Consider the following 21,371-nt stretch of genomic DNA (forward strand, 5'->3'; position numbering starts at 1 on the left):
CACGAGTGGGCATAGCGAATCACGTCTCGTTTCATGCTTGACCAGGTAGTGAGGTGACACAACCTAACATAAGTCTTGGGGCCGCTCGCGTGCCCAGCGATGCACGAGTCATGAAAGCGTTGAGGTAGCATACGATGAAGTTGTAATGCTGCATAAGCAGTGCCCAATGCGCCAGGTGGCCAATTGGCTCGCTCAAGCACCTCCACCAAGTGAGAGCCATGTAGTCAGTCTCAATCTTGAATGCCAATCCATCCACGTAATAGTCGAACTTTTGCAGGGCGAAAACTATCGCGAGGCACTCCTTCTCTGTCACAGAGTAGCTCCTTTTTGCCGGCGTCAATGAATGGTTAGCGAACGCAACTGGTCGGAGAGTGCCCCCGTGCCCCTGAAGCAAGATGCATGTAAACCCAGATCGCTTGCATCTGTTTGATTTGGAAACTCCCTATTCAAGTTGGGCAGAGTCAACTCGGCCGTGTCAGGAGGCCACCCAGTGCCACCGCCTGCTCTTGACCCCAAGTCCACCACTCGTTGTCAAAGGCGCTTGCACTGCCACGCAGCTTGAGATGAATAGGCGATAAAAGTTCACCCATCCCAGGAAGCACCTCAGTTCGCCGATAACTTTTGGCGACGGGTACTCCAGTATAACCTCGAGCTTATCCTCACTCAGCAGTATGCGGCTGTTGTCCAGCATGAATCCCAATAGCGCTATTCTGCTCGCAGCTATCTGAGCTTTGTTCGGGTTCAGCGAGATACCTGTGGACCTCAGCCTGTCTAGGATGTCTCTCAAGTGGCGCAAGTGCTCCTAGAATGTTTTCAAATAAACCCCTATGTCATCTAGATATGCGAGAGCATGTTGCCACTTCCTGTCTCATAGCACTCCGTCCATCAATCCCTGATAAGTAGCGGGAGCTCCAACCAAACCATAAGACATTCTCTTAAATTGAAAGAGCACCCGGTGACAAGAAGTGAAAGCCGTTTTCTTTTTGTCACACTCGTACGCATCCTTCTTCTTAACCTCATTCAGCCTGCAGTAGTCTACACAAAGGCAAATCTAGGCTGGTAGTCTTTCTTCAAATATTGATATACCAAACTCTAGGGTGGGCTTAGGTCGTGAATTTTAAAGAATGCACCAGTGTGGTATTTTTGAAGGTGCAAGTCAAGACTCCAGCTGTCCCGATGTAAAAATATGTTTATTGAACACATACAACCATATATGTGTGTGTGTGTATATATATATATATATATATATATATATATATATATATATATATATATATATATATATATATATCGAAGAACAGAAGCACCTCCTGGGGAATAAAGAACTCAAATGAATAACGAAACTGAATCCGACATATTCCCCCCCCCCTTATTTTTAGTGATTAGTTGTTAGTAATTATTCGTAAGGAAACCCCAAGGCATGCACACTGTACTTATTTACACATATTTACAGAGTATGTATACAACGTCAGACCGCGAACTAGTTGGTCTGATAGTCTTGGAGCCAGGTCGGTGGCCGGCGCTCTCGGGAAGGCCGCTTTGGATGTCGCACTGTTGATGAGGGTGACATGCTCATAGACTGCTGCTGCAGTATGCCAGGAGACTGCGCCTGCGTCCTGGGAGAAGGCGGCTGTAGCACGGCAGGCTGCAGTACATCGGGAGGCCGCGGCTACAGCGCGGCACGTTGCAGCGCATCAGGAGACCGCGGCTGCGGCGTGGCAGGCTGCAGCACAACAGGAGACTGCACCTGCGGCGTGGCAGGCTGGCCTGGTTCCCAGCTGCCCCTCTCCGGAACCCTGGAAAGCTTGGAGGCATTCCAAGTACGGCCTTCTCCAAGTCGGAAAGAGGCTGGTCCCCTCCTCTCGATCACCTTAGTTGGTGAAGAAAAAGCGCAGTCTCCCTTGAAACGAACGGATGGTTTTTAATATGGACGAAGTCGTCTACGGCTATCTTCGTCTTCTTGGCAGCTCTCTTTTTGTCCGTGTAGTGCTTGCTGCTCTGCTGTTGACGCCGAACCCTTTGACGAAGTTGTGCCAACTCCTTGGCTGGGTCTTCCGCAAATGCTGGTGCTGAGAAACCCACGACATCCAGCCTAGTTCGGGGCATTTTACCATGCAGCAGAACTGCTGGGGCGACCCCGGTGGTGGTGTGCGGAGTACAGCGGTAAATGGCAAGGTATTCTGTGACAGCTTGCCGGAGTGGTCATCTTTCGAGGAGTGAGACTTGAATGAAGTTTTTCAATGTGTGATTAAAACATTCTATTTGCCCATTGGCTTGGGGGTAGTATACCGAAGAATGTGAAAGACTGATGCCTCTGTTTTGCAGGAAAGTGATGGACTCACGTGAAGTGATCTGAGGTCCATTGTCACAAACGATATCTTCTGGGTAGCCTTCACGGGCAAAAACATTTGTTAAGAAGTCTTTCACGGTGCTTGTGGACACTTCGCTGCAATAATATACCTCTGGCCATTTAGGACGGTAGGCAACAAGCGTTACAGCAAATCTGCTGTTGTGAGCTGCATGCTCCAAAGGACCAACAATGTCTAGGCCCAGCTTATGCCACGGTCGCTCAGGCCATTCAACAGGTTGCAATGGTGCTGGTGATGTTTTGGCAGACTTATCTGCCTTCATGCAGATGTGGCAGTTTTTTACTGCCGTTTCCACTTGCTTATCCATTCGTGGCCACCAGAACCGCTCACGCAGTCGCGCCTTTGTGCGTGTGATACCTGGATGCGTCTCGTGCGCGATGCTGATGATCTGAGCCGTGAGGGAGGACGGAATAACGAGGCGCTCTCCACGCAGTAGCAAGTTAGCGACAACAGAAAGTTCTTTCCGAATGGGGTAGAATGGTTTCACCTCTTCTGGTATGGACTTCTTTGGCGGCCAGGAACTCAGCACGAATGACTTGATGGTTTCCAGGCAACCGTCGTCGAGGGCGGCCTGCCTGAACTTCTCCTTTGTCAAGCAGGCTGGCTCAATGAAAGAGACAATTTCTTCCTCCTTAGCAATCTCTGCCTCCGAGGCAGGTGCTGGCAGCCTAGAAAGTGCATCTGCTACAGTGTTTGTGGACCCCTTGCGGTATTCAACAGTGAAATTATAGCAAAGCAGTCGTGCACTCCAGCGTGCGATTCGGAGTGGGCGCCTTCCGTGTCCTTGTGATGACAGCAAGGACACCAGTGCCTGGTGGTCTGTTCGAATTGTGAAATGGCAACCCCAACGGTACGTGTGCCATCGCTCACCTGCCCAAATACACGCAAGTGCTTCTCGTTAACATGATCTTGGGTTGTAGCACGAAGGGACACGGACACATACTAGAAGCAGACAGGGCGAGCGCTAACTCTCAACTAAATTTTTATTGAAACAAAGAACATATATATAGGTGACTGCAAAAAACCGCAGCATAAGAACATGACAAGGTATAAAGACATCAGTTAAACATATCAGGAGGTAGGGAAGTCAAAAAAGGAAACAACAAAAAGACACTACTTTAGATTAACACAGGTGTTGTGAAGATACTGAAATTCGCCTTCTAACAGAGACAAAGATGCATGGCTAACGCAAGTCTCTCCTAATCTTTTAATGTGGAATGCCTCGATTATTTCCCGTATGGTTTGGCATTTGTGTCTTGAAAGAATTTTTGTGTCTTCAAATAAAGGTTTACAACCGCAATTGAAATAGTGTGACGCTAGATGTGAAGCAGTAGGGTTGTTAAGTGAATGTTTGTATTCTTTTAGTCTAATATTAATGCACAATTTTTCATGTCGCAAATTAATTTCAGAAATTAATTTCACAAATTCCATCCATGTTCGTAGCGCCAAATGTGCGGGTATGCTCTGCATGTGGCTAGGGCTGAAGGCAAGCTCCGGATCTAGCCACACATAGTTGTTCCGTGGCATTCCTCAACCCGTAGCACATATAATCGCAGCTACGTTGGGTTCGAACGAATAAGGTAGCCAGCAGCGTCAACACTAGCAATGTTTATTGCTACAAGCAATAAATGACTCTGGCAGAAGGAAGCCCTCTTTGCAATAAGTAATAAATAGCATTGCTTCGTTGCTTGGGATAGTCAGGCAAGTGAGGTCACACACAGTTTGCAGCAGGGAATCCAGTCCAGCAGGTTATAGGTCAGGCACGAGAGCGAGGGTCTCCCCCGGTGGCGCTTTTTTATACCTTTTTACCTTTGCAAGGGGAATGTCCTCCTCGTTCGTCAGATACCTTCCCGCGTGTCGGGGCGGGGGGGCGGATGCGCATGTTATGAGAGTGAGGGAGAACCTGGAGAGGGTGTAGAGCACGTCTCCTGTGTCTATGCCGACTCTCGACGCATTCGCGACGATGTGGGGGAAGACGGGCGAGTGTGCTCCCCACAAAAGTTGCCACTCCGACACGATTGCTTAAATCAAGCTCAAATAGCAGATGGTGCTTGACTCGTTCTGGAAAGGAGACTTTCAGGACATATTCACAAAGTGGCGGGAACACTGGTTGTGCTGTATTGTGTGCAAGGGTACTATTCCAAACGTGACAGTGTTTGAATGCACATAAATAAATTACCTTCTTCGAAACAGAGCTGGTCTCTCAATTTTTTCACGCCACCTTGTATGTCATGCCCCAAGATTATAATGAGACAATGAGCAAAGGTGGTGCTCCCTTTATGGCATAACAGAAAAAGCAAATGAACTAAGGAAAAAAAAGGTGTTGCAACCCGGAGTAACGCCTTCAAACCAGAAAGTGTGAAAAAAGTGCCCGCTGCACTACGCACCTGCAGTGAACTCCACCCAGATCTCGTCCCATACAGCAGACGGAGACTCGTCAGGTGCCTTGCCCTCTGCAAGACAAGCCACACACAGTGAGACACCGAGAAGAAGGAAATTCACTCACCATACCACTACTTTCCTTACACGGCACATGGATAGAGTAATGGTATGTTGTGACACTGCTGTAATGCAACCTAACGTGACATTTCAAGAGTGGCAATGAGTAGAAAATCTCACAGGGTGACAAAATTACAATTTAAAAAATGTTTGCTTCCCAACTCTCATGCAAATTTCGATGTTAAAAGCATGAATAAATAGCGAAAAAGAAAAGGGTAAAAAGGAAAAGTTGCATGATATATCTTGTGCATTCCAGAGATCCCACGTGGGCTAGAGTTCATGTTATTGCTGTTGCAAAGCTTTGTGAAAACAGAGGATGCTCAAGCAATGCCAGAAATAAATAGTCCAGCAGTGAGTAATGGTGATTGGGATGCCCACTTAATTACAAGAATTTATATGCTCAGTGCCTCACAAATCAGGCACTGTGCACAAGACAGCTGTCAAAGCATATGTCAGTCAAGTGCATTAAATTGTGTGCATCATGTGGAACAAGACAGAATGTAACGCAGTGACTATGCAACAAAAGTGCACCCTCTGGTGTGAAGACATTGGCTTTTGGGCTCAACCAAGAACTTGACCTGAACTGCGACTTCCCCGTGGAACACTGCCTAGGCAGGCACAATCACTCAACCGTTTACTGCATTTCATTTTGTTGCACATACAAATCACTTATTGAAATTTCAGCCGCACAATTTCAGCCGCATCTGGCGCCCCACGTTGGGCGCCAGATGTGGGAGATATGGGGTTCTGCTCCGTACTCTTGGGACAAAGGAACGACAACACAGTAGTGCAAACAATCACAAGGGCATTTATTGCACCTTTCGTAGATCAATGCCAGCTAGCCGAGTTGCTATCCACAAAACATGCCGATGGGCGCGCGACAAATCTAGAAGTCCGACTCACCGTGACCGGAAAACGAGCGAATATGTTCGCCCCATGCTGGATCCCAACGCCTGGTCGTTCGCGTGTTCGGTCACGCCAACGGTGGCGCGTTCGAAGGCGGCCACGCGAGGCGGTCTCGCAGAAGCATGGGTCGCCGCGCGCGCCCGGGACGTCCACGCCGTGCACCGACCCGCCGGGCAAGAGCAAGCGCCTTGTCTCCCGGCGCCCAAGTAACCTCGCCTGTCGGCGGCATTAGCAGCTGCGCAACACTAGCGCCATCTCTCGCACTGCGCTTCAACCACTCCGACCGCCGCGGGCGCCAGGCTACGCGGCGGGCGAAGCCGCCCTGCAGGAGACGAGCTATGCGGGAAAACTAGATCTCAGGGGAGGCGTGAGAGTCGCGCATCCCCACAGTAGGTACTCTGAAAATTCAACTTCCTAAAACAATGCACCGAGTATGTGTCGAAGGATGTGCCCCGAGCTCTGGAAATATTTTATTGCGATAGCAATTATATGGACACAACCAGGCCTGCTGCTGCTGCCGCGCTTCCATATGCCAGCATTTTGACGAGTGTCTCTGGTCATCAAGTGTGATGTGTTCATGTTTGCCAGTGCGTGCTGACACCATGCTTGTTAATTCAGTTAATAAGCGAATGTTTACAAGTTTATATGAATAAAACTACTATCCTTACTTTGTGCAGCTATGTACTGATCTGGTATCATAATTGTTGTTTCGCTTTTTGGGCGAGACTGTTAACTTTTCATACTGCGGCAGAATGTTCAACTTACCAATAGGACACACAAGTGCGTCAAGCTTGTGCCTAATATTAGGGTTGTGCGAATACGAAATAGTAGATTCTGAATGGAATATTGAATCTTGAATCGAGTTAAGAAAAATGTCTAATATTGAATTGAATATTGAATAGCAAAAAGTTTTCCACAAAACCTAATGTTTACAAATTTTGAGCAAGAAAATATGGTGCTGCACATGCGCGGGAGTCTCCTAGCATTGCATAACAAGAATGTAGGATAAAGCTATCAGTAACTTTGTTACATAGAAATCGAGACATACAGCACGGTCTACTCTTACTAAAGGGAACACCAAATTAGTATGCCAGCCCCGATTACAGCTGAGTTCTAGCATAAAAATATCTGGAAAACATTTTTTTTATCGATAGAATTTCTGTTGAATAGCGTCAAGTACTTTTCTTTTCCTCTGAAACTAATGAATTATACACGTTCTGTTGTACTGAATACCAATGAAGTTTTCAGTTTAATAGTCGACTTGTATTCTGCAGCAATCTTTTACGCATGGCAAAGAAAGCTTCGTTTTCCAGTTTTTCTCCAAAACGCAGAAGGGCTATCCCAACTTCACAGCACGTGGGTTATCCCAAGGCTAATCTGTGTGACCACGCATCACATGACTTGTGTAGCCATCGTCAACAGTAAACAGCAGGCGCCATCGACACCATTTCATTGTCAGGTTTGGCATGATTTGCCACCTGTCACAGGTTCTAACATCTGAAGGCAAGTTTGTGCGATGCTCCCCCTTCCAACCCCCTTCTCCTCCCAACTTCATTCACATGCCATCAGCACAATGCAATGCAACCAGGTCACAGATCATGACATTTTCTTGCCAGCCATGCAAGTCCTAAACTAGTCTTGTGACAGGTTCTGGGAAGGCCCAAAAAAGGTCGATGTGTGTCTACAACTGGCGTCGGTAACGAGAGACTGCCCTTCCGTGTGTTGCAAAGAGGACAGCCATGAACAACCTTGTTGTCATTCCGAGCACTCATTTTCATTTGTGAGGCAGTTTGTCGGCTTTCCTAAAGTCGCACAGCTGCTGCGAATAGATTTGCATCAATTCGGCAACAAATCATAACTTTCACCGACACCTAATGATGCCCGATGGCAACGCCAGACACCAATTAGGCCTAATGGCTTAGGTAGTGTGGCCGTGACGAAAATTCGCTGCTGGCCAATGTGGTAACGGGCTGCAAGCCATCACGAAATGCTTGCTGCTAATATGTTTATACGTGTGGTTCGTCATGTAATCGGTCCCGAAGTCACAAGTGTGGGTGAGACTGAAGGCTGTTGAAGTGGCGTGAAGTACATCGCTGCATATCCAACATGATCTGCATGCCTGTCAGTGGCCAATCGGCCCAATCTTCGCACTTTATGAAATACACATTGCTTCTGTTGCTGTTCCTTCAGCCTGCAACGTCATGTTATCTTTTTGATCGATCCTGTGCCGAACAAGCCTCATACCGACAGAAGCAGTGCCATTCTGCAAATTGCGCCGTTTGGGCGTTGTATGTGTGATCCCCAAATCGGGCCGACGTCAGGAAGGACTCGCAGTGAATAAGTCCACAACCACATCAGCCCATCCACAGAGCATTCAACACTCCTTTTGTGCTTGAAACAATGGGAAACTCTCGCTTGGGCGGAACTGAGCACAAGCGACTCTGCAGCGCAAGCAACAAATGTGGCACTTCGTGGATCTCTACACCAAATATTCTAAAAATTAAATAGTAGATATTTGATATTTTCACACTCCTACTTAACACACACCTTCTGTGCAAGTTCAGCAATGTCCATTGTTTTTTTTTCACCTGAGGCACACCCCTAAGACGGTTGCCAACTACTTCGATGACACTGTAGTGTTTCCTAATATCGATTAGCCCGCCAGGTCAGGCAAACCTCTATTCTACCTGCGCAACTTAAGGAACTATATTGATCACTTACATGAACCACTAGCCACACTTCATAAATTTTTCAACTATGGCTGAAGAATGAGGTTTTGATGCTACCATAAAGAATAAACTTGCCCTTATATAACAAATCCTCGAAGTACAGTTTTTTTCCCTACATTAATGTTTGATGCAGGAATCTCAAATAGCCAAGATGTAGAGATATTGCCTTCAAAAATATAATACCATTATCGGCTGTGTGGCTGTTAACCATAGGTTGGTATTGTGGGAGAATACTTACACTCACCATAATTTTTCCAGGCCCCACATTCCCTCATGTTCACACTCCCCTCCACTCACACTTACAAGCACTCACTCACACTCACCTCTGCTCACACTCAGTGACACTCACTCGCACTCCCCTCTGCTCACACTCACTCACACTCGCCCTCCCCTCCGCTCACACTCGCTGGCACTCACTTGCATAGGTCGGCAGTTCGGAGTATACTCACTCACACTCACTCAGCATAATTTTTCCAAGCCCCGCACTCACTCACCTCCACTCACACTCACTGGCACTCACTCGCACTCGCCTCCACTCACACTCACTGGCACTCACTCACACTCACCTCTGCTCACACTCGCACTCACCTCCACTCACACTCACTTGCATAGGTTAGCAGTGCGGCAGAACACTTGCTCACGCTCACCATAATTTTTCCAGGCCCCACCTCGCCTCCACTCACTCACTGGCACTCACCTCCACTCACAGTCACTTGCATAGGTCGGCAGTGCGGGAGAATACTCACTCACACTCACCATAATTTTTCCAGGCCCTGCACTCCCTCTCACTCACACTCACTTACACTCATTCACACTCACCTTCGTTCACACTCACTGGCACTAACTCGCACTCACACTCACTGGCACTCACTTGCATAGGTTGGCAGTGTGGGAGAATACTCACTCACACTCACTCACCATAAGTTTTCCAGGCCCCACACCCACTGGCACTCACTCGTACTCACCTCTACTCACACTCACCTCCGCTCACACTCACTGGCACTCACTAACACTCACCGCTCACACACACCTCCACTCACACTCAATGGGACTCGCACTCAATAGCACTCGCACTCAATAGCACTCGCACTCACTTCCACTCACATTCACTGGCACTCACGCACTCATTGGCACTCACCTCCATTCACACACACTGGCACTCACTAACACTCACCTCCGCTCACACTCACCTCCGCTCACACTCAGTGGCACTCACACTCACTTCCACTCACATTCACTGGCACTCACTCGCACTCACACTCAACTCTGCTCACACTCACTGGCACTCACTCGCTCTCACTCACTGGCACTCACTCACACTTGCACTTACCTCCACTCACACTCACCTCCGCTCACACTCGCTGGCACTCACTTGCATAGGTCGGTAGTGCGGGAGAATACTCACTCACACTCACTCACCATAATGTTTCCAGGCCCCACACTCACTCGCACTCACCTCCACTCACACTCACTGGCACTCACTCACACTCACCTCCACTCACACTCATTGGCACTCACTCACTAACACTCACCTCTGCTCAAACTCGCACTGACCTCTGCTCAAACTCGCACTCACCTCCACTCACACTCACTGGCACTCGCATAGGTTAGCAGTGCGGGAGAATACTCACTCCCACTCACTCACCATAATTTTTCCAGGACCCGCCTCGCCTCCACTCATTCACTGGCACTCATCTCGACTCACAGTCACTTGCATAGGTCGGCAGTGCGGGAGAATACTCACTCATCATCATCATCATCAGCCTGGTTACGCCCACTGCAGGGCAAAGGCCTCTCCCATATTTCTCCAACAACCCCGGTCATTGTGTTCATATAGGAGGTTGTGGCAAAGTACTGCACCAGGGTGGCCAATCCTGCTCTGGTGAGGGAGTGCATTACTGGTTCTGGTCACTGGGATCAGGCCACACTCCAGGCCTGTTTATGCAATTTCATCAACACGCAGATTTTTTTTTTAATCCGATGGAAAATTGCGCGGCACCAGGATTCGAACCATGGACCTCTTGCATGCGACACAGGTGTTCTACCTCTATGCCACTGCTGCACCGTCTCTACTCACAGTCACTTGCATAGGTCGGCAGTGTGGGAGAATACTCACTCACACTCACCATAATTTTTCCAGGCCCCACACTCACTCCCACTCACCTCCACTCACTCATACTCACCTCCACTCACACTCATCTCCACTGACGCTCACCTCCACTCACACTCAGTGGCACTCACTCACTTCCACTCACATTCACTGGCACTCACTCGCACTCACCTCCGCTCACACTCACTGGCATTCACTCGCGCTCACCTCCCCTCACGCTCACTGGCACACACCTCCACTCACACACTTCCACTCACATTCACTAGCACTCACTCGCACTCACACTCACCGCTGCTCACACTCACTGGCACTCACTCACGCTCACCTCCCCTCACGCTCACTGGCACTCACCTCCACTCACACTCACTGGCACTCACTCACACTCACCTCTGCTCACACTCACTGGCACTCACTAACACTAACCTCCGCTCACACTCACTTACACTCGCACTCACCTCCATTCACACTCAATGGCACTTGCACACACTTCCACTCACATTCACTGGCACTCACCTCCGCTCACACTCACTGGCACTCACTCGCACTCGCCTCCCCTCACACTCACTGCACTCACTTGCTCTCACCTCCACTCACACTCACTGGCACTCACTCGCACTTACACTCACCTCCACTCACACTCACTCGCACTCACCTCCGCTCACACTCACTGGCACTCACTCACACTCACACTCACCTCCACTCACACTCACTCGCACTCACCTCCGCTCACACTCACTGGCACTCACTCACACTCACACTCACCTTCACTCACACTCGCAGGCACTCACTTGCATAGGTCGGCAGTGCGGGAGAATACTCACTCACACTCACTCACCATAATTTTTCCAGGCCCCACACTCACTCGCACACACCTCCACTCACACTCACTGGCACTCACTCGTACTCACCTCCCCTTACACTCACTGGCACTCACTCACAACTTGCATAGCAGGCAGAAATGATCTGACTACTATAGTTGTGTAGTCCGATGACTGCGAGGAACATTCATAAGTCCGGGCCATGCGGCCACGTGAACACAAATCTGTGCTGTGCTGGCATCTGGTTCGTTCCTATCGGGAAGCAAACGTCTAGCAACAGCAGAGCAGTGAGTATTGACGACGAGCCATCATCTTAGCATTCAAGTAAACACAAAGGCCACGACGGGAATGTGGCGTGAACAATCCAACGCGTTTGCATGTGGTTTTGTGCATTGACAAAAGACTCGTGAGGGCCAGTGCGGTGATTATCCTGTGCTGGGAATCGATGTGGGTAACCATTCCCTTCGTAACGGGCGCTGACAGTGTTCCAGGATCCGCCAGTCATACTGTTTATCACAATGTCCTTCTGTGCAGTGGACTAATTGTATTTCCAGAAGCAGGAAACAAGACACGGCCGTGCGAACTGCCTGCAGTACTTGTGGGCACAACTGATGCATCTGCAGCACTGATGGCGCTATGCTGGCCGCACAGCAACAAAAACCATGAGCCGACGCACAGCAGGTGACCTCCTGGCTTGCGCAGCCGACAACTGGGGCGCGGCATAGAGAACCACCTTCGAGCCCGGGCTACGATACTGCCTCGCAAGCCCGAGCAGTGCCGTTAACAAAGCACCTTCGAGTCAGCATCAAGTATCTGCCAGTTGAGGGCTACAGCACCACCAGCCCGACGCTCAAGTCGGCGGGTGCAACACTTCGTTGGTCGCGAACCTTGGCGGGAGCTTTAGCAAACGGGCGCCCGAACCCCTCAGGCGTACCTAGGTGCCAGCATCAACGTACAGGGGCTTCTTAACAAGGGGAGGAGGATGTGGGGAGCACACGTGCCCATCTTTCCCTGCATCGCCGCAGTCGCGTCGAGAGCTGGCGTAGACATGGGAGTGGTGCACTACGCCCTCTCCTGGTTCTCCCTCGCTCTCAAGACGCGTGCACCTTTCCTCTCCAACTCGCGGGAAGGTACCTACCTGATGGGCGAGGAGAACATTCCGCTCACAAAAGTAAGAAAGTATAAAACAGCGCCACCAAGGGGAGACCCTACCTCTCTGATGCCGGACCCATAACCTGCCAAACTGGAGTACCTGCCACAACCCATGAGTGACCTCGTTTGCCTTACTATCCCGAGCAACAAGACCAGCCTATTATTACTCATTACAGAGAGGACTTCCCACTGCCAGTGTTCTTTATTGCTTGTAGCAATAAAGCTGTTACAGTTGACGCCGCTGGTTGCCTTATTCGTTCGAACCCGACGTAGCCGCGATTCCCATGCTACGGGTTGGGGAGTACCACGAAGAGACCGTGTGGGGCTAGAGCAGGAGCTCGCCTTCAGCCCTAGCCACAAGCAGAGTGGAACCCCCACATGCTTTTTGGAAGAAAATATGAAGGCAATAATATATTGCCCACTACACTATGAAAATGAAAAGACTATTGGTTCTTAAAGCAAATTTGCTATTTCTTCAGCTTCAGAGAGAAAGAAACGCTTTATCCTATTTGACAGACATTCTATAGATAATAAAAATACTTTCGAGACTTTCATATACAAACTGCATTGTTATCAGCGCTGGCATACTAAATTGGTACTCTCTTTAATAAGAGTAGAGCATATTACACATCTTGGTTCATAGGTACCAAAGTTACTGACAGCTAGCAGGATTTTTGTTAAACAAGTAACGTGGTTAGCCTCTTGACCATGTGCAACACTGTGCTCTTCGCACAAAATTTGGAAGCACAAAATTTCGGGTTAAATTTTCTGATATTCAATAGTTGCATGGCTTTCTTTTCTCGATACGATATTCAATTCGAAAATTATTATTCGGCATTTGCACACCCCTACCAATATCTTGGGAATCCCACCTACCAGTGGTGGCAGGGAGCGGAACTTTAGTTTAGCTGGCTTGGTGATGCAGGAGTGTCACAGTTGTTTTAAGGGGGGTCATGGCTCTTGAAAACCGAAAAATCGCGAAAAAGTCGATTCTTGAAAAACAATATTTTCGGGTTGTACGACTTATAAACTACCTGTTTTGTAATTATCAACACCTAATTCAACTGCAAAGTACAAGAAAAACACTACATTTGAGGCCACCGTGGCCCACAAGACATGCACAAATGCCGATATGAAGACAAACTTCGTGCATGCGCCATTCCTTGCCCATGCAGCTTGAACGCACCATCTTCATGTCATTTTGACCGTGAATTCTTTATCTCTCTTTTGCCACCTTGCAAAGTGGCGTCGGCAGTGCAGTTGAGACGCTACTGCTGTTTTCTTACGATGCGATGAGGAGCACTGACTGGCTGGATCAGCGCATTCAAATCCTGCAGGCTAAAGCGCGCTTGCCATTGGCTGCTGCGCGGGCAGTGATGGCGGCTGCTCCCTTCGATGCTGCACCCGCCGCGCTCGCCTCGTTGTTGCCCCTTGCCCCATCTGCCTCGACTGATGTCTGCTTGCAAGCTGCTCATCACCTTGAGCTAGCTATCTTTTAGATTATTTTCTCAGCTTCTTTTTTTCCGCTAGTTCTGTTGCTTTCATCTTTATTGTTGCACGAAATGCCGGCAACGAAGCCCAAGACAGTGCAGATGTTCAGTGCGTTGAAGCTCAATATGTGGCTTGTACGAGCATCAAACTTCCGATCTTCCGCTGCGAGTGCCGACTGCGTAGATGCTTGCAGCGGCAGAACTGTGCTGTCGGCTGTCGCCAGTCGAGAATCCAACACATTGCGCGTGCCTGGAGCCGCAAGAGTTAATTCTAATAAAAAGACGTGTTCAGCTTTCAAGGCCTGTTTTCTCAGAGCGTATTTTTTCGCTAGTAGTGGTGCTGAGGAAGGCGATATCTCAAGAACCACTCTTCAGATTTGTGTGCTGTTTTTTTTACTCTTGTTAAGAACGGCCAGCTGAAGTGCAAGTTTTGCCAGCCAGTTGCGACAGCGGCGGCAACTTTTTCTTGGTACGCCACCGTTACGCTCTAGCCTCGTTGCCATTGTGACTAAATACGTTCGACGAAGCAGGCTTTGTGCCTGAACACGACACCGCCTACCTGATCTGCTATGAGCGGGGGAGTGCCCGCGGGAACCTCTACAGAGGCCTCTTCCCACGCACCGTTCAAGGCGCAGGACAATGGACACCACGGCGGCCGCGCTGCGGAGGTCAGCTCGGGGGATAAAAGGCGCCTTTCCTGAAGTAAGCCCCGAGTTCTACGAAGTCCGTCTGACGTCGGTTCCGGACCGTGAACCTGTGCGAAAGTGTGTGTGTGTAAGCCGTCCCGCAGAGAGGCGGCTTGTTTACGATGATTGGACGAACGTTTACCTCACCTTGGGATCGAGTGTTTATAAACCGCTGTTGTGCGGCTGCTCAGTGCACTTTCTCTCGCAGTCATGCTAGACTGATGAATTGCAACATCCTTATGTAGATACTGTAAATAAACCCATATTCCTCGCTCTCGATGAGAAGCAGTCCTTCCCTTCATCAACGTCCTCAGCATGGATAAGTTGGACGACGGCATGGACCAACTACCTTCTAATGCATGCCCGACTCCAATCTTCACAATGAGTTACGAACGGTGGGATTGAGCCCCCAATCCTTACACTCTGTTCCTGAATGACTTTGCCAGGGTGTAACAAGCTTCTTTTTTTTGAAAGCTGGTGCAGGTAACTTATAATAAGCAATTACTTTTTGATGAATGTAGTCATTACTGGCCACATCAAATTCAAAGTTGTGTTAAAATGTTTTTAGGGCAAAATTGAAAAACGGGCTTTGTAGCCCCATAGGATATCTGTCAAGGGATCATCACAGTGAATTTCAGCTTCCTACGGTGTCCTGGAATTTCTCCAGGCTCTTCCTCAGGCACATACATGAACCACCTAGTGAGACTTCAATAACTCTGGAACTAATACACACATCATCGTGAAACTTTGCAGTTCCTCATAGTTTGGTGTTGTGAACGTACCCCAAAAGTTTCATCCGAATATCCTTTAAGATAAAAAGTCCCAGCGCTGCCTACCCCCTAAAATTGAATCGTAGGACAACTAGTTGTTTTTAGACAATAACTTTTGATGTGTATGTTTATTGACTGTCGTAAGTGCCGTATGCCTATGTTTTATTTCAACACATTCAATAAAATGTCGTTTCATTGGAAGAAAACATTTTGTCCCCGTAACAAAGCCCCGATAAGGTCGGGCCGAGCTGGGCCTGCACCTCTTTTGCACCTGGCCAGGCTGGGCAAGCTTGTCATATTTTAGTGCTGGGCTTGCGCGGGCTTTTGCCGCAAGCGGAGGGCTGGTACCAGGCCTATAAATGTGGCAAAGCTCTACATTAAAGTGTCCTCGACGATGCGTTGCAGCAGGCAGAGTGGAGACGCAATGTCGTCTGACGAAGCGGGAATCTCACCTGGGGGCGTGGCATGCTTGGCGAAGAAGGCAAGCGGCAGGGCACCAGCCGCATGCGCTCGCAACCGATCGGGTGCATGTCGCGCCACTGCCTGCATGGTGTGCGCACACGCCCACTGCACTGCTTCGTCTGCAGAGACCAAAAGAATGCGCCACGTGAGGACCACTGGTGCTGCGCAGTACAAGGTGTGACCAGTACCGACCCCTGCAAATTCAGGCTTAGCAAGCTGCACGGCTGCATGTGCTGCTTCATGTGTGCACTCACACACCAAAGAAAACAAAGTACCGCGGCACAAAAGGCAATACAGTGTACTTCCATTCATTCAACCTTGATTCGACCGACAAGACTGATAAAATTAACCAGTGGTTCGAATTAAACCAGAAGCAGCAAAAAACACCGAAACACATCACTGGATCATTTGGCAATATTTGCCCGATTCTAACATGCCCCTGAATTGAACACACGGCCACTTCCTGTGCATTCAAAGTATAATACTAACATAAGAATGACATTAGAGCTTCTAAACAAAGGAGAAATTGAATGAGCACCTGATTGCTTAGAGAGAAAAATGTATGGCATGCCTCCGATGATGGCAATAACAAAAGGCAAAACCAGCAAACTTTACCTTCGCAGAATGGACATTTATTTGCTAAAAGGGAAGCTGAAACACTTTTCGAAAAAAATGAGTTCTCTGCGGCATTCTACAGTTTTGAGTCCCCTGAACACGAATATCTGGTTGAAAAAGGGCGGAAACAAACGCAAGCGGCTCCTTTTCCAAGAAAACGCACACCAGCGCCTCAGGGCATGGCGCGAACGCCGCTGTTTCCCGTGATTGGTAGGGGCCGCTGTGACGTCTTTCGCGGCAGTCTCCGGTCGGCGCCGCCGTTTCAGAGCGCAGCACGCTGTTCTGTTCTGGCTTCATAGCTGAGTTGTAAGCATTATGGACTATCTCGCTGTCTCGGACAGCTTGTATTTTCGCCGTGCATGTTCGAACCGACAGCCGATACGGAAAACGATGGCGGCAACGGCGGCAACGACGATGTTGAGTGTGCCAACAGCGAGAGCGATGTGTGCACCTTCTCGTGCGTTGGAAATCTTCGCTGGTACTTATTTTTTGTTTGTTTGTTTGTTTCATGTAGCTGCAGGTTCCAATGCCGGGAGAAAAAATACGCTAAAGTGTCACTGGGAACTTGCTGCTGGAAGAATGCCGAAGCACTAACTTCTCATTATATTGTGAACACGGGTGCGATTCCGCGATGACAAGCACCTTGCCGCTGCTTGTCTAAAGTAGTCCCGTGGTTTTTTTAGTGTTGATACACGATCGCGAACATAAGTGCCGCGTTTCAAAGGGCGCACATGCAGTGCTGCGGGATACAGTCATGGAAGTTGCTTATCATACAAATCCAGAGATGGCCAGAGGTATTATATGTGCAATATTCATACTATGGTTCGACGACTTTGCGATTGTGGCTCGATCAAGAATCGGTATGCGTGCTCCATGCTAGTGTTGACATAAAGATATTAGGCAGTTTTAGCACCGCCGTGTGGTAAACACGATAACTGCAACCGTACGTCGAAAGTCACTAGGCAAGCCTATACTCCATTTCATACCTCAGGTGCAACGCTGTGGAAGCTACGCACGAAGTCCGGTCACAAAAATTTATTACTGCGCGCGTTTCCGTCCATGCTTCGCAGCATGCCAGCGGCGTTAGCTCGCGCAAGCATGCACGTGAAGCTGCCGCGACGGGCTGCAATTAAAAATACCGAAAAGAAAATTGATTTAAAAGAACGTGTTAGCAGCCGTATAAGTACACGGATTGTTTCTATGGGTAAATTCTTTCTTTTTTTCATTCAGAACTGAGCTTATATATGGAAAATTTTCTCAAAAGTCGGGTCAAGCAACACCGAACTTTTTCTAAGTGCGAACGCAGCCACTGCAAGAAGTATCTCAAGCCTCCACAGCGTTGCACCTGATGTATGAAATGGAGTATAGCAACGCTAGCAACAACGCGTTTCCGCATTTGTCGTAAGGCTATCCGGCTACGCTAAAACTGTGTTACCAGACGTTAATGGCTGCGAATGTTCGCATTTCTCGAGTGCATCAATGTGGGCCTAATCAGGCTTTCATTAAACTAGGTGCACCTGCATGTGCTGCGTATTGATGGAAGATGAAGAGCACAGCACAGTTGATTTCATCGGCACGAACTTATCTCTCCTCACCGCACTGACCCACTGTGCTGCAAGCTTCTTGTCCTTCGGGAACCTGTGAAACACCACATCGTCTCGCTTGTCTGTGTTCGCGCAGCCGAATGCTGCACAGAACGAGGGCATGTTGGGCGCCCTTGGCTGTAGGCACTCACGCAGCACAGAAGGAAACAACAAGTTTACGGAAATCGCAAAAGAAAACAAACGTGAGCGGCGGCGGCGGCGGCAGATCTCTCATATCGTCATTCAGTAAAGCGCAAGACGGAAAGAGGCATGCCAGCACGCCGGTCCAGCAGCTCGGTCCCTGCCAGTGACGTCACTCACGCCGGTTCTCTCCTCTGGCAACCACCTCACCCGGCGCTCCGGGAAGCGATGGGGGCGTGTCCGCGGGGGTGATTTAGAAAGCGATTTCCGCTCCTTATATTAATAAAACGAAGAAAAAAATTACGGAGCCGTAAATTATTAGGTCTGTTCTTTCCAATCCCAGCAATTCATGGAAATTGAAAACCGTGTCAGCTTCCCCTTAATGTCCACCACCACCACTCTCAGACCGAACTCTATGAAGCACCACCACACGTGATGTGACCTGTTGCCGCTGAACTTTTCAACGAAGTCCTGAATTAAAGACTCAAAGCAGCACCTCATGTTCTAAACAAGAATTGAATCTCACACCATCTTGTGATGGCAATGGCGATTACCCTGGTTAGGCTGGCTGTGACAGCAGGCTTTTACGAACACGCTTTTGGTTTCGTGTCTCATTGCACCGTGGAGGCCATTTTCTGCCCAATTTTCTTCGAAAACAAAAATGTGCATTAGGAATGGGTAAACACCATAACCATTCACTGAAAGCTATGGTTATTGCTTGAAAATCTTTTTAGGGCTGGCCGAAAATAGGCATTTGATGGGAGATGACATGTATTCGATGATTTCGATGCCCTCAAGCTCCACCTGTACAGACGCGGCTACTAAAGAGGGGTCGCTACGCTATTGGAGTCACCATAAGGTGCATGCAGACCGGTCACGTTTGAATTATCCTAGAAAGACCAACTTTAGGATAGAAATAATGTAAGTTTGGGTCAATTTAATTGTATGGGTGCTGGCTGGAGCCTTCGGTTGGGATCGAATCATCCAAAAAATGAAAATACCCGGAGTCGAATTAACCGAACTCTTTACTGCGCAAGTTCATGAAGGGCAGGTTTAGTTAGCTCTGGTACACCTCACATGGTACACACACCCAGTCCCAGGTGGGATGGGAAGTAAAATCCTCTGCATGAAGGGCGAATGCACATGAGTGCTGCTAGCATGCCACTGCAGGAGTGAAGGCTTCCTGTGGCGACAAGGCCTTGGATGTAGGCTACAGTCAGAGTGGCTCTGGTCGCTGTCACCAGAGCATATTTAACCGGTAAAGTAGCAAAAAGTGCACTAAAGCATGTCGACTTGCACTGTGCTTCACTTTATTGGTAATGCAGATAATCGTCTATTCTTCTGTAATGCAAGACTTGAATCAAATAAATTTAATTAGACTGGGGTGTTACATGCCAAAACCACAATCTGATTATCAGGAAGGCTGTAGTAGGGAATTCCGGATTAATTTTGACCGCCTAGGCTCACTTAAATTACACCTAAAAAGCACCTAAATTATTGTGCATGGCATTTTTGCATTCTTTTTCAGTCGAAATGCGCCACCACGGCTGAGATTAAACTTGCAACCTCAAGTTGAACAGCGCAATGTCATACTACTGTGACGAGTAGTTGAAGCAATTTAAATTTTCACTTTCAGCTGTGCGCCACATGCCTGAACCAGAGAGTGTACCCACCATCTCCCTCCATGTACCACATCTGCAGCTTGGTGAACAGCCGGTCCACATCGCTCTCCTTGGCCACCTGCAAGAACACGCTAGGTCATTCTTTTCGTTCAAAAGAAACAAGTGCAAATATGGGTCACCAACTTCACTCCTATGCACTCTTAAAAGTCACACGCCCGAAGTGGCAAGGGTAAAACATTCCTATCCACCACTGCCAAAAGAAAATACAGCTGACACTCGTTATACCAAAAAACATTTGGTTGCAATATCTAACAAAATTCTTAAATTAAATATAATGTTCCATCCGCTACAGTCGCTCATTGGTACAGCAAAATCTCGGTGATATGATCATGCCTAATACAAATTTTGGGATACAAATTGTTCAAAAATCCTGGCACAAGCCCACTAGCTTACAATGTGCCAAATTTCTAATGTTGCAAACCCCATATTGTGCTCCGGTGGACACGAACAATCAAGCCATCACACGATCTCTGACAGAGCCAGCGAGAAGGCCCCAGAGCACAAGTAGTGCCTGGTAGTGCACACTGGTTGTTGTCAGGCCAGCAGAGTGGCCGCATCAATGCACCCATTACATTGCTGTTACCAGGGCGACCTACGTCACTCCACCATGACTCTACTCTCTCGCCGCCTTGCAAAAATGACAACACTTGTGCTTTATGCAGTATCACGCAACTTGCTGGTCATTTTCAAACATTTTGCAACTTTATCAGCAGCTGGCCTGCAATCAGATGGGACCAAGTTTTGCCGCATCAGCATGATCAGTGACATACACTTTTATAGGTAGCCTTATCTCGGTGTTCCCTTCCCTTTGTCATCTTCGGCACCCAATGACAATTTGAAACTTTTCCACCTTTGCACCAGTCAGACGGCACTATACAAAGTATCTTTGCTGCCGTAAAGTAAACAGCTCCCGTTATTTTGCACAAATCGCATCCTTATCACTATCAGGCAGCAGCTAGGATGCAGCAATAAAATAAACTCACGATAACCAAGCAGATCTCGAAATGCGAAGTGCCAATAATGTGTGCAATACAAGCACACGTGTGATTCAAATTGGTGTCCGCCAATATTGATTCAAATTGGCGTCTGTCGTGTGGTGCGCTCCCTGCGTGCCACGTGACCTACGTAACTCGCGACGCTAGTTTTCCATTTTCGCACTCATTTTTGTTGCTTTTATTTCTGCGTGGAAATATACAGTGCTGTTGCTATGTCAATCTCCAGTCCCATGTTTAGGGCGATACCAAGATAGCTGCGCTGCATCCACTGCATACGATACCACTTCCCGACCTCCGATTTTATTCTCTATTTTAAATGCAACACAATAAAAAGTGCAATTTTCTGAAATTCTGCTGCATATTT

The 21,371-nt window shown here is 48.4% G+C and overlaps 1 protein-coding gene across 2 annotated transcripts in view; it reads right to left on the minus strand.

Annotated features, from left to right (window-relative positions):
• LOC126539960 (proteasome adapter and scaffold protein ECM29) overlaps positions 1-21,371 on the minus strand; it is a 467,228-nt gene that overhangs the window by 56,170 nt on the left and 389,687 nt on the right. For both annotated transcript variants that reach the window (XM_050186788.2, XM_050186787.2), the window contains exons 35-37: positions 20,004-20,070; positions 15,982-16,110; positions 4,757-4,822 (exon numbers count right to left, since the gene is read on the minus strand). In XM_050186788.2, coding sequence (XP_050042745.1) covers positions 4,757-4,822; positions 15,982-16,110; positions 20,004-20,070 — 262 coding nt within the window. The remainder of the gene's footprint in view (positions 1-4,756; positions 4,823-15,981; positions 16,111-20,003; positions 20,071-21,371) is intronic.

The sequence above is a fragment of the Dermacentor andersoni genome, chromosome 2 (genome assembly GCF_023375885.2).
Source record: "Dermacentor andersoni chromosome 2, qqDerAnde1_hic_scaffold, whole genome shotgun sequence".
Lineage (NCBI taxonomy): Eukaryota > Metazoa > Arthropoda > Arachnida > Ixodida > Ixodidae > Dermacentor > Dermacentor andersoni.